This window comes from Podarcis melisellensis, assembly GCF_964234715.1.
Source record: "Podarcis melisellensis genome assembly, chromosome: 1".
NCBI classification, from domain to species: domain Eukaryota; kingdom Metazoa; phylum Chordata; class Lepidosauria; order Squamata; family Lacertidae; genus Podarcis; species Podarcis melisellensis.
This window is the reverse complement of record NC_138528.1, coordinates 63110574-63136990: the sequence shown is the minus strand read 5'-3', so window position 1 is coordinate 63136990 and position 26417 is coordinate 63110574. Positions and strand designations below refer to the sequence as shown.

The 26417-nt window shown below is 39.0% G+C and overlaps 1 protein-coding gene across 3 annotated transcripts in view; it reads left to right on the top strand.

Annotated features, from left to right (window-relative positions):
- The window catches only part of MPPED2 (metallophosphoesterase domain containing 2), a 125561-nt gene that overhangs the window by 7926 nt on the left and 91218 nt on the right, over window positions 1-26417 (top strand). For all 3 annotated transcript variants that reach the window (XM_081883250.1, XM_081883252.1, XM_081883251.1), the window contains exon 2: window positions 463-706. In XM_081883250.1, coding sequence (XP_081739376.1) covers window positions 579-706 — 128 coding nt within the window. In that variant the 5' untranslated portion in view covers window positions 463-578. The remainder of the gene's footprint in view (window positions 1-462; window positions 707-26417) is intronic.

Sequence of the window (26417 nt, the reverse complement as noted above, 5' to 3'; positions counted from 1 at the left end):
ATGACAGCATACCATGTGGGTATAACAAGTTGAACCTGAAACAATACGTTGCCCCGTGGACTGCTACTGTTCAGGGTTCCAGCAGCCAGCCATACCCTTTCCCAAGATACTCCATTATATTGTCCTTCACCAGCGGCCTTCCATACCCACTTCCCAGCAGTCAGCCAGTATTCCTTAAGGGGGTGTATTTGGAGGTCTCCCACCTTTAGGGTTTAGTCTTTAAGATTTTTCTTTACTTATGCCAACCAAGGGGTTTCCCTGGACAGGCTGATACCTCCCTTTTGTATGTGGATTGTGTCATTTCAGGTACATTAAGATCTACACTCAGATAATGAGTTTACACGCTAGTGTTATTAGGAATGGATCAATACATATTTCCATAGGAAACCATCACAGGCTAGGCTGAACTCAAAATCCTCATTACAAATTGATCAATATCTCTGTACTGTTCTGTTTTTCTAGAAGTCTGCAGAGCTCATGAGGAGATATTTGGCTTCCGTCGTTGGCTGAAACACAATGCCCACTCCCATCTTTTATTCTGGAAAGTTGTAAGTTGCTCATGTCTATAAAGAGAAAGGATGGCTCATGGAATTCCTTCACAAGGCAAAGTTACCATTTCTGTGGATGAATACAGCTCAAATCCAACCCAGGCGTTCACACACTACAACATTAACCAGAGCAGGTTCCAGCCTCCCCATGTACACATGTAAGTACTATGATTGATTTTTGAACTTCATGTAGTGGAAGTTACAGGTGGAAAACTTGTCCAGAATTAAGTGCCACTTTGCTGTTATATCAAGGTGTGAAACAACCATATATTTTGCTGTAATTGAGTTCCATAATTTGTTTGCAATTATGCATACTTTCTGGAAGCCAAATCAAAGTTGACATATATTTTGCACCTATTTTACAGTTTTCTAATTCCTGGTAGTGAAAATCAGGTCAACATATCAGAGTTGTGATGACTTTGTAATCACGAGAGTAGAAAAATAAGAATTTGGGCTTCTTTTTACTTGTTGCTAGTCTTCTAACATTTATTGTGATAACGTTTTCAAAAAAACAAAAAGGGGAGAGTTGAAATGTTAGCTTGTAGGATGTATAAATTGTGATCTGGAAGTTCATGTTGCCTACCCCTGGACTGATGGTGGGTGTGGAATTATTAGAGTTATGGCAACCCCTGTTATGAACTAGGTGAAAACAACAAAAAAATCCAAAATTTGTTGCATGGTTTATTGGACAGAATAGTGTTCAAAGAGCTCCAGATGTCAGAGGCTTGGTAAAACTCAGCACAGTTTTGTATGTGAGCTGCAGGCCTAGTAACAGACTTATAGCTTTATTGATTTCACTGGAACTTGCCAGAGGGACATATTTCTTGAAAATGTGAACACCCTTCCCCCACCCTTTGCACTCAGCTGCGAAATAGGCCTAATTGGGACTAATTGTCTCCTGATCACTGAATCCTTTGTCCTCCTTGTTGTAAGGGGAAGTGTGCCGCATGCTGCATTCCTCTTACAACAAGGAAGACAAAGGATTTCAAGACTGCTGAACTATTAGTCCCAAGAAATACAAATACTGCATTAAAATAATGTTTATAGCCTGAGCTTAAACCAACAAAGGCAGAGCAAAAGGTTCCCTGCTCAGACTGCTATGTTTTGGTATTGTGGCTTGTGAGATCACACTGACAACAGAAGGACTTGTGTAAGCACAGTTTGTGTGTGTGCATGTGTACACTCACATGTTTTAAGACCTAAGTGAAGACTTAAAACTCCAGATTTCCTTCCTATTGTCTAGTGATGTCCGATCTTTAAAAGGAGCAATTTTTACATAACCTCCTTTTTCCCTAATGGTTTGAAGGACAAGTTAAATTATAAAACAAAAGAGGCACCTCTTGACCTCATGTTGACCAAAGGTGAGTCAGGTCTTTTATTCATTGCATAGTGAGAATTCGAAAGCGTTGGAAGAGAGATACTTCAAAGAGATTAGATGTTTCTTCAATAACTGATAAGAGGGTAAAGGATTTTTGTTTTTTTAATTCCATCAATTCCTGTTGCCCTGAGTGAGGTGTGCCAGCCTTTGAGCTATGCAAAACTCTTTGTTAATGAGAATGGAAAGTTAGCTTTTTTTTTCAACCATAGAGAAAAGGACAAAATTTGCCAATGCAAATATATTAATCACTTTTAAAAAGCAGCCTTGATTATGCACCAGATAAACATGTAGTTAGAGTTGTAACCTGGCAGGACTCTTGTTCCCCCTTCACCCCCCCAAAAGAAGACAATCTTCTCATGTTGTATTGCAATAAACTCTAAAAGCTGTGTAAATTTTAAAAGCCGTTTGATGTGGGGTATATGTGTTTGATGGGAGGGTTAGAGAATACAGTTTTTAAAAAAGAAGCCAAACCCCCTCTTCATTGTTTCCCTTCTGCATGATTGAATAGGCTTGTGCAATGATGAAATAACCAGGAAAAAATTCCAGAGCGTTGTTTTGAAAACCGCTTTTAGCTGATTGTTGTATCTGATCGTAGGTGCATTTGCTGTGCAGAAATGGACAATACAGCTATTCAACATATTTTACAATGACTTTGTATTTGTGATTTTGGGAACATGCAGCTGTTTTAGGCCATCATTTCTGAAACTGGAAAGCTTTACCTGTTGTAACAAAGATAATTTACTTTAGGAGATTGTTAATAATTCCTTCTGATACAGGGTGTTATGTGAAATGCAGATTCACACTCTTGATTGATTATTGCATTCCTTTCTAAGACCCAGCTACACCACTTGTTCTATATATACTGTAGTTGAAGCTGTCTTGATCAATGCTGTGGATTAGGAAATTTTCTAAAGAAAATTTATAATCCTGAAAGGCTGAAGCTCAGTCTACTTTGAGTGTCTAGGATTCTACTGTTTAACTACAAAAAAAAAAAAAGGAATGAGATCACCTTTCCTCTGACCAAATATATATATCACCTGGTTTTGGAAATTATCTTGATGCGGCATTTTGAGCAATTTATTTTAGACTACAGATTGTTGTTTCAAGTTAGTATAAGTAATCCATATACAGCATTATGAAGTTGACACATAGTACACCAGGTTTGTCCTATGATTTCTGTGGGTCTGTTCTAGGAAAAGTGACTAACGAATGCACAACATACAGGCAATTTCCATTAAAGGTTCAAAACCATATGCTTTGGTTCTTATGGTTGGCGGAAGGATCACTAGCCTTGCGTTCTGATCCAGTGTCTTTCCTTGCCCATTTACGTATTTCAACTTCCAGCTACTTCAATCCCGAGGTGTGCACTGACTATTTAGTATAGTGATGCTTTTTACTTTTCATGGAGATGTATGTACTATAGCCATGACAGTTGGTGTTGGCTGAGTTTTTCTGGAACTCAAAGCATGTTAGATATTTTTCTGCTGCAGCTCTCCTAACTCTTCTAAACAGCACTCCTTTCCTCCGTGGAGTTCTGGTTAAATGCTTTGCAAAGCTAAGCACACAAAGATAAATTACATACTTTGCAAGGTGAATGCGCAACTGGAACGCCATGAGGGAGATACTGTGTTGAGTTGAGTGAGGAATTCAGTTGTTAAAAAAAGAGATGGTGGTGAAAGAGTTAAGCATCCATTTCCCCCTGCTTTCTGTGCAAAATAATTCCACTCTAAAGCTGTTTTTTTTTTTTGTAAGACTGTCAGAGCTTTATTAGATGAGTTTGCAAGTAATGTGTAGCTTTTATGTCTACATCCAGCACCACATTGCAAAATGTTTTCTTAGTTCCCTGACTATAGTGAAGTTGGGAGATAGCACAGTTCAGAGTTGATAAAAAGTCATCCACATTACATACATTTTGGGTTTGGTTCTTCAGTATCAAGGCATTCCTCGATAGCCTAAAAATGACTGCTCCTGTATCAACGGAATAAAACTCTTAATTTGCAAATTGAAGTGCTTATTTTGCACAAATTATTCTCTCGTTTTTGCAGAATTTGCCTTTTTTGGGGGAGGGGGTAAATGAGCTCAGGCTTTCATTAACAATACTTATTTCTGTAAGTACAGAGTCCACAGTGAGTGAGCTCATAAGAACTGTAAGTTCTAAGTTGCCTTGCTGCAGACGGCTCTAATCTCATGGCAGACACAAAAAGTTCTGGACTGAGCTTGGTGCCGTGATCTGCACTCAGTGCAGTGGAAGCCTGCACCTTATTATACATTGTTTTCCCTTGGACAACCCTCCTACTTGTATATTGAAATACAAGCGGAAAGTCAGGAAATCGGCTGCAGCCCTATCATAATTGGATTTTGAAATCTGTGAGACACAGGACCAAACTGTACTATGTGATTGGCTCTTGTGTGCTTGTTTTTGTTGACGGAACAGCATCCATTGCAGGGCCGGAATGGGAGCAGGGGAAGGATTTAACCTTTTGTCTGTGCCATGGTCCCAATATGGATAGCTACTTATGGCTGGTATTTTCTCAAGGAAGGAAGCTACAATTGATGCTAATGATAGTCTTCTCCTGTGGAAAATAGCAGCAGTGGGGTGCCTTCATACATGTACTTGATTGGGACTGTGTGCGGGGGATAATTCCCCATACTGCAGCCCATTCTGGATCGGTCCCCCCATGCTCTACCCCCCCTCCCCCCCCTCTCTCTCTCTCTATATATATATATATACACACATACACTGATGTTAGCTGCCCTGAGCCTGACTTCAGCTGGGGAGGATGGGATAGAAATAAAAGTTTATTTATTATTATTATTATGCAACTCCTGTTTAGTAAATGAATGTCAAGCACACATTATTGTGTTTAGCATTGTGTTTAGTTTGCCCCAGTTCCCCTTGTCCAAAATAACTTACAGCATGTGGTGAATTAAAAGCGTGATGCTTCTTGCTTCATGGTCAAATGTCCCATTTGATTACTTGGCTTTGCAGCCAGTTCAGTTTTCAACTAATTCTGTATTTTCTGCTGAAAGAAGATTGTCCCATGAGGTAGAGTAGTTCTGCAACACTGGAAAAAGATGCATAGGGGTGCCTTTAGAAATAAATAAATATGTTTCATCTAACACTGGGTTTTTACTTCTCTGAGGTCACCTTATTCCATCCTGTCTTACATTAGCTGTTGCAGCCAGCATGTAAGTGTGTTCAAATTGAGAGTCACTGCTGTATTTTGCTGAAGAACTAATGGAACCTGGTCTGTGTTCAAGGCCCATAAGTCTAATTCCTGATCTGGTGAATTCACATTAACCTCCTATACTGCGTCACCCTGACACTTGAACACTACTAGAAGCCTGTCAGCTCATTCACAAAGTCCTCAGCCCACAGGTGGATTGTATCTCATTCTAGGGAAGTCATAGTTCTAAATGATGTATCTGAATGGCTTTCTGCACCCTATGTCTGAACATCCTATCATTAATTGTTTATAGCAAAGAATTGCACTTTCTAATACTGTATTGGCTGTAATGCTAGCAGTTACGTGGCTTTGGAAAAATATTTTGGATAACTTTTTTTCTTCTTTAAAAATCCTAATCCATCAGATAAAGGTAGCCAAAATAGCATTTCTGATTATATCTGGTTGTTGTTTTTTTATTCATCTAATATTCATTTGTGCAGGATTTTTTTTGGTAATTTTATTTTAAAATCATCTTTAATTTTAGAGAAATATCAAGAAGTCTGGCTTATAAACCATGAGCTGTGAAAACTCATGTCTTCTCAAATGGTCCATCCTCCCTTCAGTTGAATAGCAAAACTGATGTATTTCAGAAAAAAACTGTGCACAAACAACCTTATCATTCATGGGAATCTTTCTCATAGATCTTTGCACAGAGGCTGCTGAGATGAGAACGGGTTTCATTAAAATGTTGATGACATTATTGAGGGATTCAATATTATAATGTTAATGTTCCAGTCTGTTTCTGGAATCTGTTCCATATGGACAGCCTGTCTGAAACTTCATTAAGGTTATTCACAATTTGTGAGTGCATCTTGAACAGTATACAGGAACAAGGCCAGTTTATTTTCCGTGGCTTAAAGGCAAAGTAGCTGTTAGGATGATTACATAAGCTACACTTCAGTTTAATACTTGTTGGAGCAAATGATTTTTATATTTCAGTCCCAATTAAGATTATTTACAGAAAGAAATTAGACTTCTGAGAAATATGACTTGAATCTTAACCCATTGCTCCATTCATAGAAAACATTGCTATTCACAGAAGAAGAATTGAACCCACAGAAGACCTCCTTTCGTGAGTGATATCTTCCTGTGGAAGGATTCAAATCTCTGTGTTAATCTCTGTGAAGTGCAAGAGAAAGATTGGTAAAGTGAGAATGATATATGCAGCACAATTCCTTCCTTATTTTGTTCAGTGAATAAGAATAATCCATGTTTACATAAAGTTCATGGAGTTAACAATAAGTCTTCAGATAGTTGTAGGTGTTCTACTTTGTGTACGTTTGTGAATACGCATATACATTTCTATCCACTTTCTACTTTTGCGCTTTTTGTTTTATAGCAGTAAATTACTTCACCCTCACAAATCTAGCTTTTCTGTCCAGTTTCCAGCTTTGTGCCAAAAGAAACGAAACTCTGATGTTTTAAGGAGGACCTGGAAAAAGTTATTGAACCTGTGGTTTTATTTAATATAACAATGGAGAGCAGGTCTGTATGAGAACTGTCAACATTTTTGATGAATAGGTCAGTTTAGTCTATAATTTTGACAATGACAATCATATTTGCGGTTCAGATTCTCAGTCTACCAGCATTTATGGAGATTAAAATAAACAGAGCGTAGCTGAGCCAGCTGTGAAGCAGCCATTCAGCAACTTGTGAAAATATAGTTACATTTGATACCTCTTTTCCAAATCCTTTTTGAAACAACTTGATTGCAGAAATTAAGTTTCTCTTGGAAGATTTTTTTTTGCTGGGGGAGGATTAGTTTGAATAAATTTCTCTCCCTGTTTTTGAAGGCAGTAGTTTTACAGTGCAGACCTACACATACTTTAAAGAATAGCTCAGTTGACAGAATGTGAGACTCTTAATCTCAGAGTCAGTGGGGTTTGAGCCCCACTTTGGGTGAAATATTCCTTCATTGCAGGGGGTTGGACTTGATGATCCTTGTGGTCTCTTCCAACTCTTCTATGAATCTATGAAAGTAACATATCTGCTCAAGTCTTGCTCAAAAGTAAGTCTTCATTCCAGATGAATGAATACAGGATTGCAGCTTTAAAGTATTAAATTGAAACAGCGCCAGTGGAATAGAGTGTCTCTTGGATTTCATTGACTTGTAAATCATACCTTACTAGAAAAGAAGGACCATTGCCTTCTGTAGTGAGCTATCCAGGAGTAGCTGGCATGGTGGGCTGTGCCACAATCACCCTCCCAACACTGGCAGCACTGTTGCTTACTGGGACGGGGTGCAGCAGCAGTAAGGTTGGGTCTGTACAGGTGCATGATGAAATGTTTCACATTAGAAGATGTGCAGGTAGACGAGTCCTTGATAGTATGGCTGTTGTTGCAATGTCCTGGATTGTCATGAGGCTGGAGAAACATCGCCCGGCTGTGAGGCGTGAAGGCTGCTCGCCGCAAGGCCCTTTCCAGCTGGCCTAGGGGGCAGGGCCCACACTCACCCAGACCTACTAAAGAGGCTCCTCATGAGGCCGGAGGAACATCGCTCGACTATTGTTTTATTGATTTAATATGCTATACACCGCTTTGAGGTTTTTTATTAAAAATATAAAGTGGTATAGAAATTAAATAAATGAATAGTGTTACTGAGTAAATACGAGGATAGAGCTAGGACTGGGGTTTGTTGCAGAGGTTAATTTGTCTAGAGCAGGCTTCCTCAACCTTGGCCCTCCAGATGTTTTGAGACTACAATTCCCATCATTCCTGACCACTGGTCCTGCTGTCTAGGGATCATGGGAGTTGTAGGCCAAAAACATCTGGGGGGCCGAGGTTGAGGAAGCCTGGTCCAGAGTCAGTATTCCATTGTTACTGATGATGAGGACTTGCTTTAGGTTGTGAGGTCGTCTGAGTAGAAACAATCTCTCCCTTGTAAGAGGAAGCTATTATTCAGCAGGTGTTTATGTGAAGCCTTCCCTGACTCAGAAATCCATCCTGACCATGAGATCAGGGGTGGGACTGGGAAAGCCACATGATGTCAACCCATCCCACAATGTGGGGACCTGTGGCCAGATGGCCTGTATGCTTATTCTGCTGTCCAGGTGCTGTGGACAGCCAACTTCAAAGTTCCTGCTCTATGTTCTTAAGGTCCTTTATCTTTAAACTAGACTTGAATCAGACAGAGGACTTCTAGAGAAAGAGGTTCCCTTTAAATAAAGAACCATCCTCTGCAAAGTAGGACACTTGGCCTGACCTAGTAACCTTTCATTTTCCTGTGAGGTAGACAAGGCCTCATTTACAAGGTGTCATCTGAAGCAACTAAACATAATTATAAACCAATACAATGACCTTATTAGTTTTTCAAGCCCTTTTGAAATATATAATAGTTCTCAAGGGAGAAAGGGATAGAGAGATAAAGAAACTAATAAAACAAAGATGCATAAGTATGACAAGAAAAGCCCTTATGGAATAAAAAAGAGCTAGCATGTGTATTTTTTTACCTCCTTTGGAAAAGGAATAGCAAGAACTGAATAAAACTGAGATGTGCTGATTGTTTAAAACAGAGCACAGAGACTCAAAGTTTCCAGCTCCAGTGTCTTCATAATGCAACCTCTCAGTATAATGTGACCATCAAAACAGTTATTTTGAAGTGTGTGGGACAAGTTCCTTTTGTATGACATTTCCAAGGGGCTTGTAAAATGGCCATAAGAGTTCTGTCAGTTCTTTGCAGGGCATGGTGTAGAAGGGTTAAGGACCAAGACATCTGGAGTTTTGGAAATAGTTCTTGTTTACGTGTACTTCAATAGATAGAGGAACCATTTCTGGTAACTGTTCCATTATTTTTTTGCTGAGCAAAGCACAGCTAGGGTTGTGATCTGGACTGCTTTCATCTGTTATTAGGACATTAATTTCTGAAACAAACACGTTGTGTTGCTGCATCTAAAAAGAAGACTCCTCTACTTTGAGGTTCCTCAAGGATCTTCTCAATTACTATACGCAGGGCAATTCAGCCCCCTGTGCTGCAGAGGTGTCCTGCTAGCCAGCCCTTCCTAGATCTTCTCTGTCACCAGTGTCACCAGTGAGGGAGCCCTGCTGGCAAAGAGTACGCTAAGAAACCTGCCCAAATGGGCAGAAGCTACTGGAAAACAGTGTTTTGGATGCTGGGAAAGGTCGGAAACAGATTCTCAGCTGTCCCTGCTTTGATCATGTTTGCAATAGGGCCTCTTCTCTGCACCAGCCTGGAGGCAGCATAGCAATTTTTCCTCCTTCTCCATCCTCTGCTCTGGTCAGAATAAGCAGCAAGTCTGTGGAGGTGAAAGCTGTGTCACTCTTCTAAGCTTGTCACAGTGTGATTGGAACTGATGTTATAAATTGGTTGTTGCATTTGTGCTTTCTATTATATTAAGTTTATTTTTTTATTACACTGTATGCTACTCTGAGTACTTTTAGTATAAGAACGGGATGTAAATTAATATTGTTATTTTTATTTTATTATGATGTACTGTCCGCTTGGTATGGCAAGGGGTGAAAGGAAAATCTCCAAATATAAAGCTGGGCATCCTAGGGATAGGGGCTCAAGAAAACAGTTTGCTGCATTGGCCTGCTGGTAGGCACATTAATTGTTGTTTCTGGATTGAGGGCCTATGTACATAAGTATTTGAAACATGCAACATAGAAACTGAAAAATAGGAATTGATATGGACAATAGAATCACCTGGCCAAGATAACTCAGTTGGTTAGAGCGTGGAACTATAACGCCAAGGTTTCAGGTTCAGTTCCCTTATGGGATGCCTGCATATTCCTGCGTTGAGGGGGTTGGACTAGATGCTCCTCAGTTCTACAGTTCTTTGATAGAGCTATAGGCGCATTAAGAGAAATGGGCAAACCTGGATAGCTCCATTGGTTAGAGCATGGTGGGTATTTAGCAGGATAAAATCGATATAAATAGGGTGGAAAATGGAGTTTAGCAAGTATGCAAGTGAAAACCAGTTGGAGTTATTAGGATTCAGGAATTGGTTTATGTTTTAAGTTTCTAGCAAGCATCAATTTTTTAGGTGTTAACCCTGAACACAGCTGAAAAAAATCCTGATGTGTCCCATGAGGTCAGGAGCGGCCTTCACAGTTGATGGGAATGACCTACAATTTTGGATGTATTGCCATATCATTTTCCAGCAAAAACATTATTGTTCCATTTTAATCTGTCCATACAATCCTATATTGTAAGACTTAATTTTGTCCCTGTTTTGCATTTATCATTCTTTACCCAGGCATTCCTTGAAACTAGAGCTGCAAAGGTTCTCAAAGATGTTGACTGATTTCTTTTGAGTATTGTTTGTGCATTTTGAAACAAATAGACAGTTCCCTCAAAGCAGAGCATCACTATTCTATCACCAAGCACATTGAACTGATAACATATATTCATTCAGCACACTGTAGACAGATTTCCCTCCTGTTGGGCAGTAGTGTGGGGAAGGCTGAGGAGAGTGTTTGTGCATAAGGTGTCGGAAGCACATTATGTGCAGTATTTGTAACAGAAGGCCTTGCTAAAGTATTTACCACATTTGCTGTGTGTGTGATGCAAAGAATTGAACGCAGTGACTGGGAGCAGCAGGGTCAGCACATCACTCTGAAATGTTAACCACTATATCAAGTTTGTGGAGAAGTAATAGCATTATTACTGTATATCAGCTTTCAGTCTATAATACAGAGACTACAAGGCCAAGCTTACTGTGTTTAAGCTGCTCTTCAGCTGAAAACTGACTCCAAGTCATGTATTGTGCCCTGGCATTCTCTCCCTTGTTTCTACAATTCTAGACCGCTGGAAAGGAGAAAGGTTTTTGTTAACCCTCTGTTTCCTTATGGGTTCAGAGTTGGCACGGACATTGTGACTGAGCCTTCAAACTGGCACCAGCTTTTCAGTAGTTATGTGCAGTAGTTATAGCTAGGGGTGGTGAGGTAGGCGCCCGCCAGGGGCACAGGCAAGCCCCCCCCCCCGGCTAAATCTGCTAAAATATGTCTATAAATATGCCTATAAATAAAAATACTTAATATTGCCTCATAAGAAATGGTTTTTAATAGAGGGTGAATTGAATGGGTGGATAAGAGGTGGAAAGAAGAGCCAATTTGTCAATGGCCAGGGGGCACAATCTGGACGGTTCCGTCAGGGGCGCAAGATCACCTAACTACGGCTCTGGTCATATGTGGGGTGGTGGAAGCCGCCTTCCAAACCCCGCTGCTGGTTGCTTGGATGGGGATATGGGTGGGCAGTGGTGAAGTGAGGTTGAAGCCACGAAGATACCCTAGCAGGAACACTGCATTGGCAGCAGCAGTCCTGCCAGTACGACTGTGCAGCCCCAGCCTTGGCACTGCCCTGCCACCAGCCCTGTCTAGGTAAGCAGCAGCATAGGAAAGGGGGCTCTGCCCCACCACACTTGGTACTTCTAAAGCTCTTGAAACTAAACAAACTTTTTAAAGGCCATCTCTCTGTAAAAACGCATTCATTTTGTCTTGAGCTTTCGTCTCAAGAAAGAGCCGTGTCTCGTTTTGTAAACACTGCGTAGCAATTTGTATTTCAAATACATCACTATGATTGACTGAGGTGGGGGGGGGGAATCCCAGAACACTTCTTAGCACAAGCACTTCCAGGGAATTAATGAGAGATCAGATTGCCAACCCAAGCTTTCGGATCCTTCGGAGATTGTTTTACTTGTTTGTGCAAAGTTTCTAGACTATTTTGTCTACTAGGGATGCTATCATTATAATGAGGCAGTGCGGATCAAATACAGCAATACAAGTTTTTAGACATCCTATGAGAATTAAAAGGGAGATAATAATCCTCTAGGGGCATTATTTTTTTGCACTGTGACCTTTGATTGTGTTTTGCCAGACTACTTTGCATTGCTCCATCTTGACACGGCCACTGTGTTAATGGCGAAAAAGCATACGCTTTGTTTATCTCTGAATTTGATACATCAGCTTGGCAACAAAACTAAGACCTTTAACTCATAGAGTTTTCACAATTTGTTGTTAATTATCTGTTACTATAAATTCTGTGCCTTGGGAAAAGGGGACTGTTTTGATGCGTGTTCATAAGTAGAGCATTCATTTTTTTCTCTAGGCAAAAGGGAAAAACAACTTCTGCTTTCATTGGTTTTAAGAAAATTAACTCTTCTGAACATTTGCCGCCTTTTAGTTTGCTAGATCTCATTAATGGCAACATTTTGTAAAAAGATCCTTTACAATTTAGGCATGTTGAAGATTAGAGAAATGCACCTCAGTTTGTATGCAGAATTCACTTGTAACGAGATACAAGCACACTGGCTGCCTTTAATGATAAGTATGCATTGTATGTGCCCAACCTATTGCCTTGAGCCAATTTATTTCTTTAAGGAGGTTAGACAATTCCCCCCCCCAGTTTTAAATGACTTTAGCTCCCTGTATTTTATGAGATGTTTATTTTGTCAGGGACAGAATTTAAGAGTTTGATCTCAAAGCCTTTGAAGTCAATAAAATTTCACCATTCAGTATGCAGTGTAGGCAGAGACAAAAAATCATGTTTTCCTGCAAATGTAACTAACCTCACCTTGGAAGATGGTTTTACCCTGTGTCACATTAGAAAGAAATAACGCTGTTTCATTTGGTGCTATGTGGAGGGCAACAGAGGCAGCCACACCTCCTGTCTAATAAAACACTAAAGAAATGTAATAAAATTGCAGGTGAACAGTGCCAACGGGAGCATTAGGCTGGAAACAAAATGAATAGAAGATGAAAGATGAACAATTGATTTGAAAGAACCAGAAAGCAACTTGCAAGAAAACAGGCACAGAATATAACTCTCTGCACATATTGTGCCTCTACAGTTGCACTTGTCTGTCTGCGTATGCATTGGAAAGTAATCTTGCAGTACAGTTGAGGAAAATGAATATTGCTTGCTATTATTGGAGTTCTGGTATCAGATACGAACCAAGATTATGCATGTTTATTATGTCACAAACAAAAGTCCTTTTTAGCTGTTAATTCCTCCCCCAGCTCTCAAGTAATAGGCCATAAAGGTACACACAAGGCAGTCTCAGAATGTTGATTACACGTGTAAGTTATGGTACTGTTGTGTTGAAGGCAGAATGTGTGCCGAAGGCACGTGAATCTGCAACACTGTAAAACAGGCTTCTTCAACCTCACCCTCCAGGTGTTTTTGGCCTACAACTCCCATAATCCCTATCTAGCAGGACCAGTGGTCAGGTATGATGGGAATTGTAGTCTCAAAACATCTGGAGGGCCAAGGTTGAGGAAGCCTGCTATAGAAGCTCATCTGGTTGGCCACTTTGAGAACAGAATACTGGACCAGATGGATCACTGGCTTGATCCAGTAGCTCTTACGTTCTTGTGAAGCTAAGCAGGTTGAGTTCCATCACGGAACATAAGCAGCTACCTTATATCCCATCAGACCACTGTTCTATCAACCCTTTGGGGTTGGAAATGAATTTTCCCTTGGAATATTTCCCTGTCTGCCAATGTAGCATAAAGTGCCTGGCATAAAGTGCCAAAATTACAAATGGAGTATATTCATGGGAATATTTTTGTTAAAATGTTAACAAAACTTTCATTGGAGGCACCTGAGAGATGAACCTTGTTTGCATGCTCATGGGGAAAAAAAACTATTTAAGTATGTGCTATTGATTCAAATGGCGTTTCCGTGTGCTGCGCTGGAGCTGGCTCGCCAGAGCAGCTTCGTCATGCTGGCCACGTGACCCGGAAGTGTCTCCAGACAGCTCTGGCCCCCGGCCTCTTAAGTGAGATGGGCGCACAACCCTAGAGTCGGACACGACTGGCCCGTATGGGGAGGGGTACCTTTACCTTTTACTATTGATTCAAATAGGTTATATAAAATATTAGAAACTCGGATATATAAACTCTGTGCCAAATTTTCCAGTCCTGAGAATATGCCAGCATCAAATGTTTAAGACACAGTGTGAGCTTTCTGGTCTGAAATTACTGCACCACAACACTGCAAGACATTACGGGACCCAGCTAAGAGTTCAGGTGGGTTAAACGTAGACAGAAGAGTTGTTCCATTTCCAGGTACTATTGGTCATTTGCAAAAGTGGCAGAGGCTATTTAAACACTTGGGAGGTAGGAGATGCTGGTGTTTCCCCTAGTGTGAAACTTACCCCTTCATTATGGGGAGGGGAAAGGAATGAATCCACATGGGCAGTTTAAATGAGCCTATATCCCACTTTAAATATGCACCGGATGCAGGGGAGAAAACCCGGCATGCTCTCTCAGGATGCTGTTAGGGCCAAGCAGAATCTCATTAGGGACAACTTCAAAGATCAGTTCCGCATGTCCATAAAAACAAGTGTAAATTATCTTGTGTGAGGCGGCTGTTAGCAGTTGCACTGTTACATTATGCATGATTCTAGACTGCTCATGGTATGAGCAAACTGCACTATGTTCCATTAGTGTTTTTCATTTTTATGCTAAGCCTTGCAGCTTAGCATTTTATTGGTGTTATTTTGGTATAATATATTATTTGACTTATTATTTATTTCCTATTGCTCTTGCTGTTAACATTGAAGCCAGGCTTATATAAGCGTAGGACGGCTCTTCAGTAGCTACATTATTAAAAAGCAATAACTCATACAGGCCACTCGGCTTTATTGACAGTTTGACCTGCTTTCACATTCCATTTTGAAGATTGCTACTTTGCCAGGACTGCATTCAGACTGAATCTAGAAATGCTTCCCTTGACACCTCATTGAATTTCTTACTGTTTATTTATGAAATTAATAAAATAGCAGGCTAGAAACTTATCAATGCACAGCTAATCTTCAGACGGCTGTCCTTCCACTATTCGTGGAACTGTAATAACGCTCAGGATATGTTAGAATTAAAAATGCTTTGAATTAACGCGGATCAGTCTGGAATGATCTTTTTTCCCTATTGCAAAACTTGAAAAATACATTTAAAGTTCTTTTTGCTATGCATATGCATGAGAGAGTAAGCTTGTTGCCTTGGAGCCCAGTTTTGCTACTGCCAACTCTGCCGCTGGTTGTGAGATCAGGGGATATTCCTGCCACCAAAAGTGGGGCAGTGGCTTTCTCAATTTGCCCCTTGCACCCAAAATCTGCTCCAGAAGATTGGGGAATCCTATGCAATAATGTAAGAGGTCTTCAAGGGGAGGAGAGAATAAGAAAACATCACCTCTCACTCTTTGTACTCATTGCATCTTCTGCTAGACAAAAGCCTTCTGTGCAAAAGCAGTACTTCTATTTCATCCTTTCTGTTTCATATGTACGAAAACATAGTACAGTGGTACCTCGGGTTAAGAACTTAATTTGTTCTGGAGGTCTGTTCTTAACCTGAAACTGTTCTTAACCTGAAGCACCACTTTAGCTAATGGGGCCTCCTGCTGCCGCTGCATGATTTCTGTTCTCATCCTGAAACAAAGTTCTTAACCTGAGGTAATATTTCTGGGTTAGCAGAGTCTGTAACCTGAAGCGTATGTAACCCAAGGTACCACTGTAAAACCAATGTATACACAATCCTATATGTATCTACCCAGCCATAAGTCCTGTTGAGTTCAGTGTGCCTTTCTCTCTTGTAGGAGGCATAGGATTGCAGCCTTAGTATTTTTCAGTAAGATTTCCCCCATGCATTTTAAAAATTTGAAATAGATTTATTTATTTTGGTGGTTGTTTGTTTTTAAAAAATGATGATGAAAGTAGAAAGAGATTTAGCAAAATGGAAATCATGCCCATTATTGTGACTTGGAAAAATATTTTGCAATTAAAATGGTGATCCTACCAAAAACCGTGTTAACAAGGCAGGGCAATTACAGCAGAGCAAGAACTGTGTAATAAATAAGAAGTGTAATGAATACTTACGGGATCTGCTATGGTACACACCAAGAACATGCAGCCTTGACTCCCTTGACTTGTCAATCGCTATGTCTGTTTTGAAAGTTTGGTGTTGGTGTGAATATAATAAAAAATGAGCCACAGGTGTCTCTCCTACTGCATCTGTTAACAAACAAATCTTCAGAATTACTTGTTCAGCACGGTCCTTGAAAAATGTGGTACTTTTCAAATTGGTTAATTAATGGACACATAATCAAATTTGAACAAGTAATACTGTATTAAAGTTGGGCTCTTATCTGGCCACCGCTATTTCCATATTTTCAGTTAAGTAAGCCCCTTTGGCAAACTTCTGAAAAACTCAGATCAAAAAAAGGATATAGCAAATGCTTCGACCAGCTATCCCCAACATTCGAAAATAAGTGTGAGAAAGATCTCTTAACAGATTAACTTCATTAAAGAAATGGAACAACTTGGTTGTTCAATACAATAATATTATTAATAAGAGTCAACCTTAAGGGGAAAATTAAAATTCATATAACACCCTATGGGAAAACAAAATTTATAAAACCAATGCAAGAAGCTGGAGAGCAGCCAAAACAGATTTTGTAGATTATTTTTAGTAAAATATATGTTGAAATAAAAATATTATAGATTATTACTACTATTATTATTAAAAGCTGGATATACAGCCAGTCACATTCCTCTTGATATGTGCATGGTCATGCTTCAGGTGCAACTCGAAAAACAAAAATCCTCTTCCTATATCAGAATGGGTAAGAAAAATATGGGAAACGCCTTACTATTTAAAGCAACATATAAAACAATAGCCAGAAGAAACCCCAAGCAAATTAATTAATTAAAAGATGGAAGTTTCTGAAGTGAGAAATTTTTACCTTTCTGCCACTGTAAAAAACATCAAATTACTGTTTAAATTGGGGGGAGGGTATATACAATGTACAACATATGAGCTGGTTCTATAATTTTTATTTTCTTTCTTTTGTGTAACTTGTTTTAAAAACAATATTTTAGGTATTTTAGCCAAATATACTTATTTTACCCCTTCTTTTAAATCCTAATGATATTTTGAGTTGTTACGCAGTTCTTCTTGTGCATCTTCCCCCCATTTTTACAGTTTCAAGCCAAACAGATTCACATTAGTGGTGGCGTTTCATGACATTCGTTTCAGAATACTACTATTATTTTTGCTTTATTGTTCAGAAAGCCTTTCCTTATTATTCTTTTTCACAGTGCTTCTCCAGTTCTTTTGTTTGTTAATGCGTGTACTAGTACACACAGTAGACAGGCTCTGTCCTTTCGGGTTTTTTGCATTTCTGTCCTTTCTATGGTAATTCTATGTGCATATTTTACACCTACCCATAGTCTACTGAGCAAAGTTGCTATTTGTCTTTACTTTGTTTTGCACAACATAATTTCAAGCATATATTTAGAGTCCATGACTTATGTGATTCTCCCTCTTCCAAATTTATGTCTTGTGTACACCTTTATTGCAATCTATTTTGGACTGCTATAAATTCCTGGTGAATGTATTTGGTCACATTTTCTTGCCGAATATTATGATTTGTAGTATTCTTTTCTGGAGCAGTTTTGTTGATTATTGTTAATAATTGTCACATGATTAGGTAAAAAATTTCCTGGATAAAAAAAGTGTTAAAATAATAATTTTAATGTACTTGCAGATATATATGGAACATAAATATATATGAAAAAGTTGTTGAGTACAACTTATTATAGATTTGACTAGTGTTGAATCTATTCCAGTTATTCATTTTGACTTACATTCTGTTCATTATGTTATTAACAGAACAGTCTAATGTCTACTCAGAAGTAAGACCTACTCAGTACGTCTGTATAGGATTGCAACCTACGTAATTAGTTTTATAAAAGGATGTGTTTCCAAAAGTGGAACCATTTATCATGGACGTTGCAAGTATGTAGTCTTCTTCGATGGAGCATTGGATTGATAGATGACCGAAAGAATAGTTTGCAATGCTGATTTTTTAAATCTTGAAATGTATTTAGGACTGTATGCAGATAAATATTTTCTCCTTGATCATTGCTACCTTTCTAATTCATTGGCATCCTTTGTGTCATTACATTAGCCAAACCTCATTTAGCAAAAGACTGACATAGGAAGAAAGATTCACTTTATTTTTGAAGCCCTTCATTTTATTTGACCATGGCTGATGATGTTTGAAATGGCCAAGAGATAAAAAGTAGCAGTGATAGTCATGCTGTAGGGTTGCTAACAGGGCATGAAATAACATCTGGCCAATGGACACTGGAGGTCTGATTCTCCACTGTAGCAGCTGATTGAAATGTTCCTTTGCCAGGTTTGGCAGTTCATGTGGCATTCATGTCACACTGTCCCTGGGGAAACAAATCAAGCAATTGTGAAGTGATTCTGCTGAACGGAGGCTGCAAAGCTAACACTGCACAGCTCCACCTTTCATTCTTGATGTGAGTGTGTGCTTTTCAAGCTGTTTTTAAACTCAAGAATGAAAAACGGCTAGGTGGTTTGCTGGGAGAACAAAAAGCACGACATGGAGCTGCAACATGGAGCGGTAGAATAAGAAAGGGAAGTTTGCAAAGTACAGCACCCTTTACATTCAATTACATTTCACCCTCTGACACACCGATAACGTAGTGAGAAGTATGAGAGAAGGTAAAACCAGCTCTTTTTATTTCAAAAGTTTTAATTTACTGTATCAGAAGCAAAAAGAATTGCACCTTTTACCAAAAGTCTGTGGTTTAGCTGTTTAGAGTATACACATGCTTATGATTTATATCACCTTAATCTTTGTGCTCCAGTACACAGCAACAAAAACACTGTCACAGCTAATATTCCTGTAGCAATTACAGTCATACCTCGGGTTGAATATGCTTCATGTTGAGCGCATTTGAGTTGCGCTCCGCGGCAACCTGGAAGTAACAGAGCGTGTTACTTCCGGGTTTCGCCGCTCACGCATGCGCAGACGCTCAAAATGACATGTGCAGAAGCGTCAAAAAGTTATGCGCGCATGCACAGACGTGCCGTAGCTAGTTGTGTTTGCTTCTGGATGCGAACGGGGCTCCGGAATGGATCCTGTTCGCATCCCGAGGTACCACTGTATAGTGTTTGCTCTGTGTACAACTGCCTTTTAGATTATAGATAGATAGATGATAGATTGATTGATTGATTGATTGATTGATTGATAGATAGATGATAGATAGATACATAGATGATAGAGTGGGAAAGATAAAATGTCCAGTGGTAGCATGTTAAATTCCTATGGTGTTAGATTTTTACCAAATAGTTGCCCTGGTGTGAGCATATCCAGGCTTTACCTTCTTTTAATTTCTTTGGCTTGATACTTCAAATGGTCATGCTCAGCAGACAGAGGAATAACAAGACAGAAAGTCTACAACCCTTGCTATGTCTTGGTCATAGTTTATTTATCAAAGGTCAAGGGGAAAGTAATGCACTGGATCATGTTTATATGTCTCCTGTCACCACACTCTGCATGAGTGATTGTTGGGCAGAATAGTTTGCAGTAGTCGGCGGTATCCTTTAGTTAGCCAGTTGGAGAGGGCATTTTATGTTTAGTGCTAGCGTCAATTGAAGTTGTATGTGCTTCAATGAGCCCATGATGCACAGATCTAGGAACTTCACATTATTTCTTGCAGTACAAATAATCACAAAGATTAATCACTTTACTTTAGAAATCTACCTTGGCGATTAGGGCCTTCCAATAACTGGAGAGTTTGCAGTCAGCTATAATGTTTTAGCTTTATATTAGATGGTAGCAGCAATAATCAGAAACTTCAAGTTTAATATTTATTGCATTATTGTTACATACAGTTCCATTTACCACAACTTTAGTGGACATTTAAAGGAAATTTTAAATGTGTACATGCCATTAAAGACCCCCAAAATTTAATATTGCTCCCAATTTTCTAGCATACCCATGTCTGTAGCTACTACGTTCTTGAATATTTCAGCGTGAAAGGAATTTCAAAAGATTTCTGGAGTTGGCTGAATTATTCATTGCCAATTTAGCTCTTTGTTCTGTAAATGGAGCATTTGAACCAACTCTGATTTCTCCAGTTGCATTTGTTATTCATATTTGCTGACCAAGTAGTGTGAAATATTCTGGTCGATGGTTATTCAGAAAATTCCTCATTCTGACCATTCCAAGTGTGTGATAGTTTATAAAATCACCTCATATTGTTTCTACTCTGTGGCTTGATGGCTAGTGATTTTATAAAGATCCTGGCGAATAATCAATAATTATGCCACTAAAATAGATAAAATAAGAATGAACAAAAAGACAGCAATAAATTCTTAAGCTTATATGCTTAGAAATCCTGTAGCAATCTGCACAACTTAAGAACTTGCATTTGGGTATAAGACATAGCCATGAGGTGTCCCCCCATCCCCAATGTTCCACTTTATTTATTTTGATAAGTATGATATATAGCAAAATAGAAGGAAAACAATAAATTGAAGGGAAAATACATGTAAAATAATTGTTTTTGCTAGTGGTTGGAAACAAGCTCATACAACTCAAATAATTTTTGTATAGGAACTCAAGTGCACGCATGAAGGTCTGCTGCCAACAAGCTTTGCCCTATTCATTTCAATGAAGACAGCACATTTCTTTTGAAGGGTTTTATGACTTGGTTTATTCCATAGAAATGAGTGGAAGAGCTCATATATACCGTATTTTTCCATGTATAAGACTAGGTTTCCCCCCTAAAAAATAATGTCCAAAATTTGGGGGCGTCTTATATACGGATAGATCTCCCCCCATTTTCTTAAATGGGAGTCCTCAAAAATCGGGGGCATCTTATACATGGGGGCGTCTTATAGATGGAAAAATACGGTACCGGTTTCCATCAGCATTCGTATGGGCGCAATCTTTTTGATTGGAGAGAGGTGTCTGTTTCTTGGCATAGTTGCGAGCCTGTATGGCATGTTTTCCAATCAAAGTAAGATATATTTTCATAATTTGGAATACACTACCATTGAGCAATGACCAAAATACAGAATTTGCCAGCGTAAACACAAACACATATATGCGATCAAACACCACCTTAACAAGCAGAACAAATCATCCAGTACTCTACACCTGTTGAAACAGGATGGTCTTCACCATCTTCCTAATTAACTGTTACCACCTTGACCATCAGTTGTCATACTTTTTTGTGTGAATCGCTTGGAAACTTCTGTGCTTCCCAGCAGACCACAGAAACCTTTACACTGACGATCGTCAAAGCCATTGCTTTATTATGAAAACCATGGACCCTAAGCCAGGACCTTGTTAGCTGGTTGATTGATAAATCCAGCCTTGGTCAAAACAGCCTCTTACAAGCCAGGGTTCACAAGTTGAGAGCCATTATCAGGGATGCATACTACCTTTCCCTTCTTCATTTCCACTCAGGATTGAATTCTCCTTCCTTTGGCAAAAATAGCTTTGCTTTCTCTTACGTTAACAATCTGCCTTTCCTGCTGCAGTCCACACAACACCTTCTGTTCTGCTCTGGAGTGTCCCTCAGCCCTCTGGAACAGATTTGAGGGGGCATGCAGGAAGCTTTAGTTGGAAGGGAGAATAGGCAAAAGTAACTTTCCCTTCTCCTATACTAATGGACTTCTCCATTGGACCCAACATTGTTCCACAAGTTCTACAATAGTCACAGCAAGTCATGTTTTTACCATGGCTCCATAATCATTTCTAAATAAGTAGATGGAGTCTTTTGTCTTAAAGTGCAATCAGCAAGATTGCATTTGCATTGCTCATAAGTAAATCACATAAGTGAAATTACATTTCCTGAATCTAATTCTGCATCATAAAATGTTATGTTGTGCAGCTTGTTTCTTTCTCAGGCCTTGAGCTTCTTATATGTTGACAATTTTCTTTTACACTTGAGAATAAGCAGATACATACTCACTTTATTAGGCATAGAAACTGGCATTCTCTAGTGCGTGGCACCATCAGTCTTGCAACCCAACTAACGAAAGTGGAGACAAATTTAGAAAGCAGTTTTCATATATTCAAAAATCTCATGTGCTGTTGCATATGAAATGTTTGCTAATCTTATTTTCTCATTAGTGGCAGCTTCTGCTCAATAAGTAGTAAGGCTTTAACTTTGATTTGTGGATGTGTACAATGAAGCATTTCAGTATGTTTCACTCCCAACTGACTTGTGTTATAATTGCTAACTTTATGGCCATGTTTCGCTCTGTGTGTCTTTTACTGGTATAAAATTGAAGGTAAAACAATTTTTAAATTGAGTTTCTAAAACTAACCTTGAGGCAATTTTTTATCTTGACTATAATTCATTTTTGTAACTCATTGAAAAATAAATGATTTAACACAGGAAGAATAATTGTTGACCACATAAGTCAGTAAAACTGATGATAAATGGCAATGTCTCATGTATTCCTTCTGAGAAAGTCTTAATTCATTAATTTTTGAAGATGGAAGGATAGGCACAGTGTACATAGATAACTTTCTGTGTGGTTGACCACAAAACCTCTGCTTATTACATTATAGAAGCATTATATATTAATATAAAGAAGGCCCATTTTCTTCAAGGTCCCTTCTTACAATGCTGTTGACTTTTTATTTGAATACGTCATAACAAAGGCATAGCAATGTTCAGGAGCAACTATATTTTTGTTTTCTGCTAAGAGGAAACAATTTCGGTGGAATTGTTAGTTCTGAAAGGAATGGTTAGCAACAATAATCAGTGCTCAAGGCCAAGCTATTTGAGAACCGCAAATGAAGAAAGGGTTATAAACATATCCTAAAAGCAGAGTAAGGGTATTTCAGAACCTTATTTCTGAAGTTTGCAATGAAGGGCTTTCTCAAAGAGAATGCCAGGCTGTTGCTCTGTTGATAATGTTGTCTATTAAATTATTTGGAATTAATATTTTTGTTCTTGGGGCAAAAGTTGATTGTTATTATTTTAATAAAAGAAGACTGTTAATTGTTTAAAAAATATCATGCACAAAATTGCTTTCAGTCACTTTTTAGCAGATAAACAGATTTAGCTGCTCTTGCTATGCAGATACTGTATTGGTATTAGTTCAGATGTGGACTCTTTGGAAAATTAACTATGCAAACACTTTGTATCCAGAACCCACTGTTGGATTGTGGGTTCACTGACTCCATCATCAGATCTTTCTTATTATGCAAATGAATACATAACTCAAACTAATATGAAACTAGTTAAGAAATTTGTTTAGATTAACAGAAATGTTTCTGCCCCCCTAAAGTTATTTGGGGAAAGTATGTGATCCTGAAGCTCACAAGGAAAGAATATCTCATTATCCTTATCATTTTTCTTTTCCTGACTTAAAATTTGGTCATTGATCCAGTCAACAAGAAAACATTTTCTCCTCACCGCAGATGTTTTACATCTTCCTTTTACATTTATATACATTTCTGCCAAGGCATTCTAGAAGGTCAAAATAATAGATGCAATGCAAAGGAGTAATGGGAAAGAATAGAATATATCATGCAAAGCAGTAAAGGGAAAGAATAGCAGAAACCAATCACATTCAAGTACCAGCTCTTGCATAATGTTACATCATAGTTACATATTTACTAGTTTACATAATAGGTGCTGCTCTGCTATTCATTAGGATTCCTTATGCCTTAAGCCTGTTGCTTAAAAGTGAATACCGTATATTACCGTATTTTTTGCTCTATAAGACTCACTTTTTCCCTCCTAAAAAGTAAGGGGAAATGTGTGTGCGTCTTATGGAGCGAATTCAGGCTGCGCAGCTATCCCAGAAGCCAGAACAGCAAGAGGGATTGCTGCTTTCACTGTGCGGCGATCCCTCTTGATGTTCTGGCTTCTGAGATTCAGATTTTTTTTCTCTTGTTTTCCTCCTCCAAAAACTAGGTGCGTCTTGTGGTCTGGTGTGTCTTATAGAGTGAAAAATACGGTAAATGTTTTTGCCTAAAGCCAATCAAAGTATAGTTTGATAAAGAGCTGTTGTCAGGATCCAAAAAAAGCTATTTAGACATGCCCAAAGACTTATTCATGCTCAGTGGGATTTTTGACTTCTCTTACAACTATTTGACCCAACTGTATCACAAACATTTCACAAAAAGTTGCTTACACCATGTGGCTATTGGGGAAATTTATCCAATATCCAAAACTGTTTGCACATCTCTTGGAATTGTTCGCCAAGCAAAGATGGAGGCAATTGTAATTTGCCAGGGAAAAACCCACTCCAGTTTCAACTGGTGTTTTGGCTGTGGTTCTGTCTTTTGTGGAAGGAAAGCTTAATCATATAGCAGAGCAGCCGGCATGACTGGTACCTTTTGTGATGGAATGAAGATTGAATTGCATCTTATCCCTGGAAAGGGGGACGCCTTTAGGTTAGAAAATGAAACCTCTGCAAAGACACTACAGAAGCTCTCTTTTGCACTGTATATTTTGCTTCTAGATGAAAAGCGAGCACAGCAGCTTTCTTATGCTACAAGTATGTAATAAAGTTATCGTCCTTCTGACCAAATATTTGGGGAAGTAAAAATTAGCTTCAATTTCAGAGTTATTCTGTGGAGAGCAGGAGCTCATTTTAGCAGTGCATTTTTCACACAGCACTGTTAAACTATGGAAATCATTTCCATAAGGTAGGTATAGCATGGCTACCAATGCCTTTACAAGAGGATTACACAAATGCTTGGAGGAAAAGGCTTTATAAGGCTACTAGCCATGATGGCTGTGTTCTGTATCCATGCCTTTGAACGTCAGTTGCTGGGCACCACAAGTAGAGCTGTCACTTGTGGACTTCCCATAGGCATCTGCTTGGCCAACCTTGATGCATAGACTTAATGACTGGAGAAACTCTTTGATACAATGCAAACTTGAAATGAGCATGACTTATATGTACTTGATTCTTAGCCCTGAATGTATGACTTCCAAAATTTGAACTTTGATTCAGTGCTTGCAAGATGATGTCACGGGAGCCCTTGTGATCCAGTAACTGAACATAGTGTTGGACTGGAATCAGTGACTTGAGCTTGAGATCCAAGGCCTACTACATAGGCAGTAGGGAGCCCATAGGCTCATGTAAATCACTGTCTCACTAAGAAGATAGTAAAGGTAAAGGGACCCCTGACCATTAGGTCCAGTCGTGGCCGACTCTGGGGTTGTGGCGCCCATCTTGCTTTACTGGCTGAGGGAGCCGGTGTACAGCTTCCGGGTCATGTGGCCAGCATGACTAAGCCACTTCTGGCGAACCAAAGCAGCGCACGGAAACGCCGTTTACCTTCCCGCTGGAGCGGTACCTATCTACTTGCACTTTGATGTGCTTTTGAACTGCTAGGTTGGCAGGAGCAGGGACTAAGCTCGGGAGCTCACCCTGTCACATGGATTCGAACCGCCGACCTTCTGATTGGCAAGTCCTAGGCTGCACATTATTTACCTATTTTGTGCAACTTTGATTTCTGTGTAGGGGGAAAAACTATTTAAAGCTCTGACCATTAGGAGTTAGTAGCTTATGTTTTAAATTATGCCCAGTGTTGAATTAGCATTGTTATTTTATATAAACTGGATCACATTCTTTGATTTAACATACATTTCCAAACCTATATTTTGCATTCTTAAGGAATACAAACTTTGTTTTATTTTAAAGGAATGGTGAAACCAAACATGTGACCTAACATCAAATTACACGTTTCTACAGTAAAATCACAGGATACAAGTATCTGTGATTAAAGGTTACCTGTTAATGATAAATAACAATCATCATCTTCACACATTGTTGCCTTGTCACTTTGAAGAGATATTTGATATTATTAATAATTTATACACAACTATTTAAGATACACATTACTACACAGTCCTTGCATATTGTGCCCTTGTTATAGCTTCACAAGTCTGGCAATAAGCCTGGGATTGCCAGCATTTTCCTGACAGACACTGTGCCATCAATTGCATGTCAGGTAGATATTCAGCAGGTTCCTACCACAGACTCTTTTAGGTAGGGGGAAAGTTGCACTTATCAAATTTCTGACTCTTATGCTATATGCTAATCCTATACATAGAACTTCTGTCAGAAGAAGAAAAAATATCACCCAGGACCATCAAGAAGACATTCCACTTTGATTCAAGTCCATTTCTTCTGGCTCATGTTGTAACATATTTATGCCATTTATGAATATCTCCTGAATTTTTCACATCTACTGGAAGCCACACAGGAATGATTGCATGACCAAAGACAAGGAAATGTTAGAATTGATATACAATTTCTGCTTACCACAGGGATAGTGTTTTCAGCACTGTCTGCACAATGGAGATTATATCTGTACCAGCTTCAGGTCCTCCTGCATGAAGTGTGCAGATGCTATTCTGAGTTATTCTTAGCTGCCTCAGTTTAAATAATGACCTGAGCAAGACCTTAGTACCTCATCAAGATTATGAATCCTTTCTGCTTTCCCTC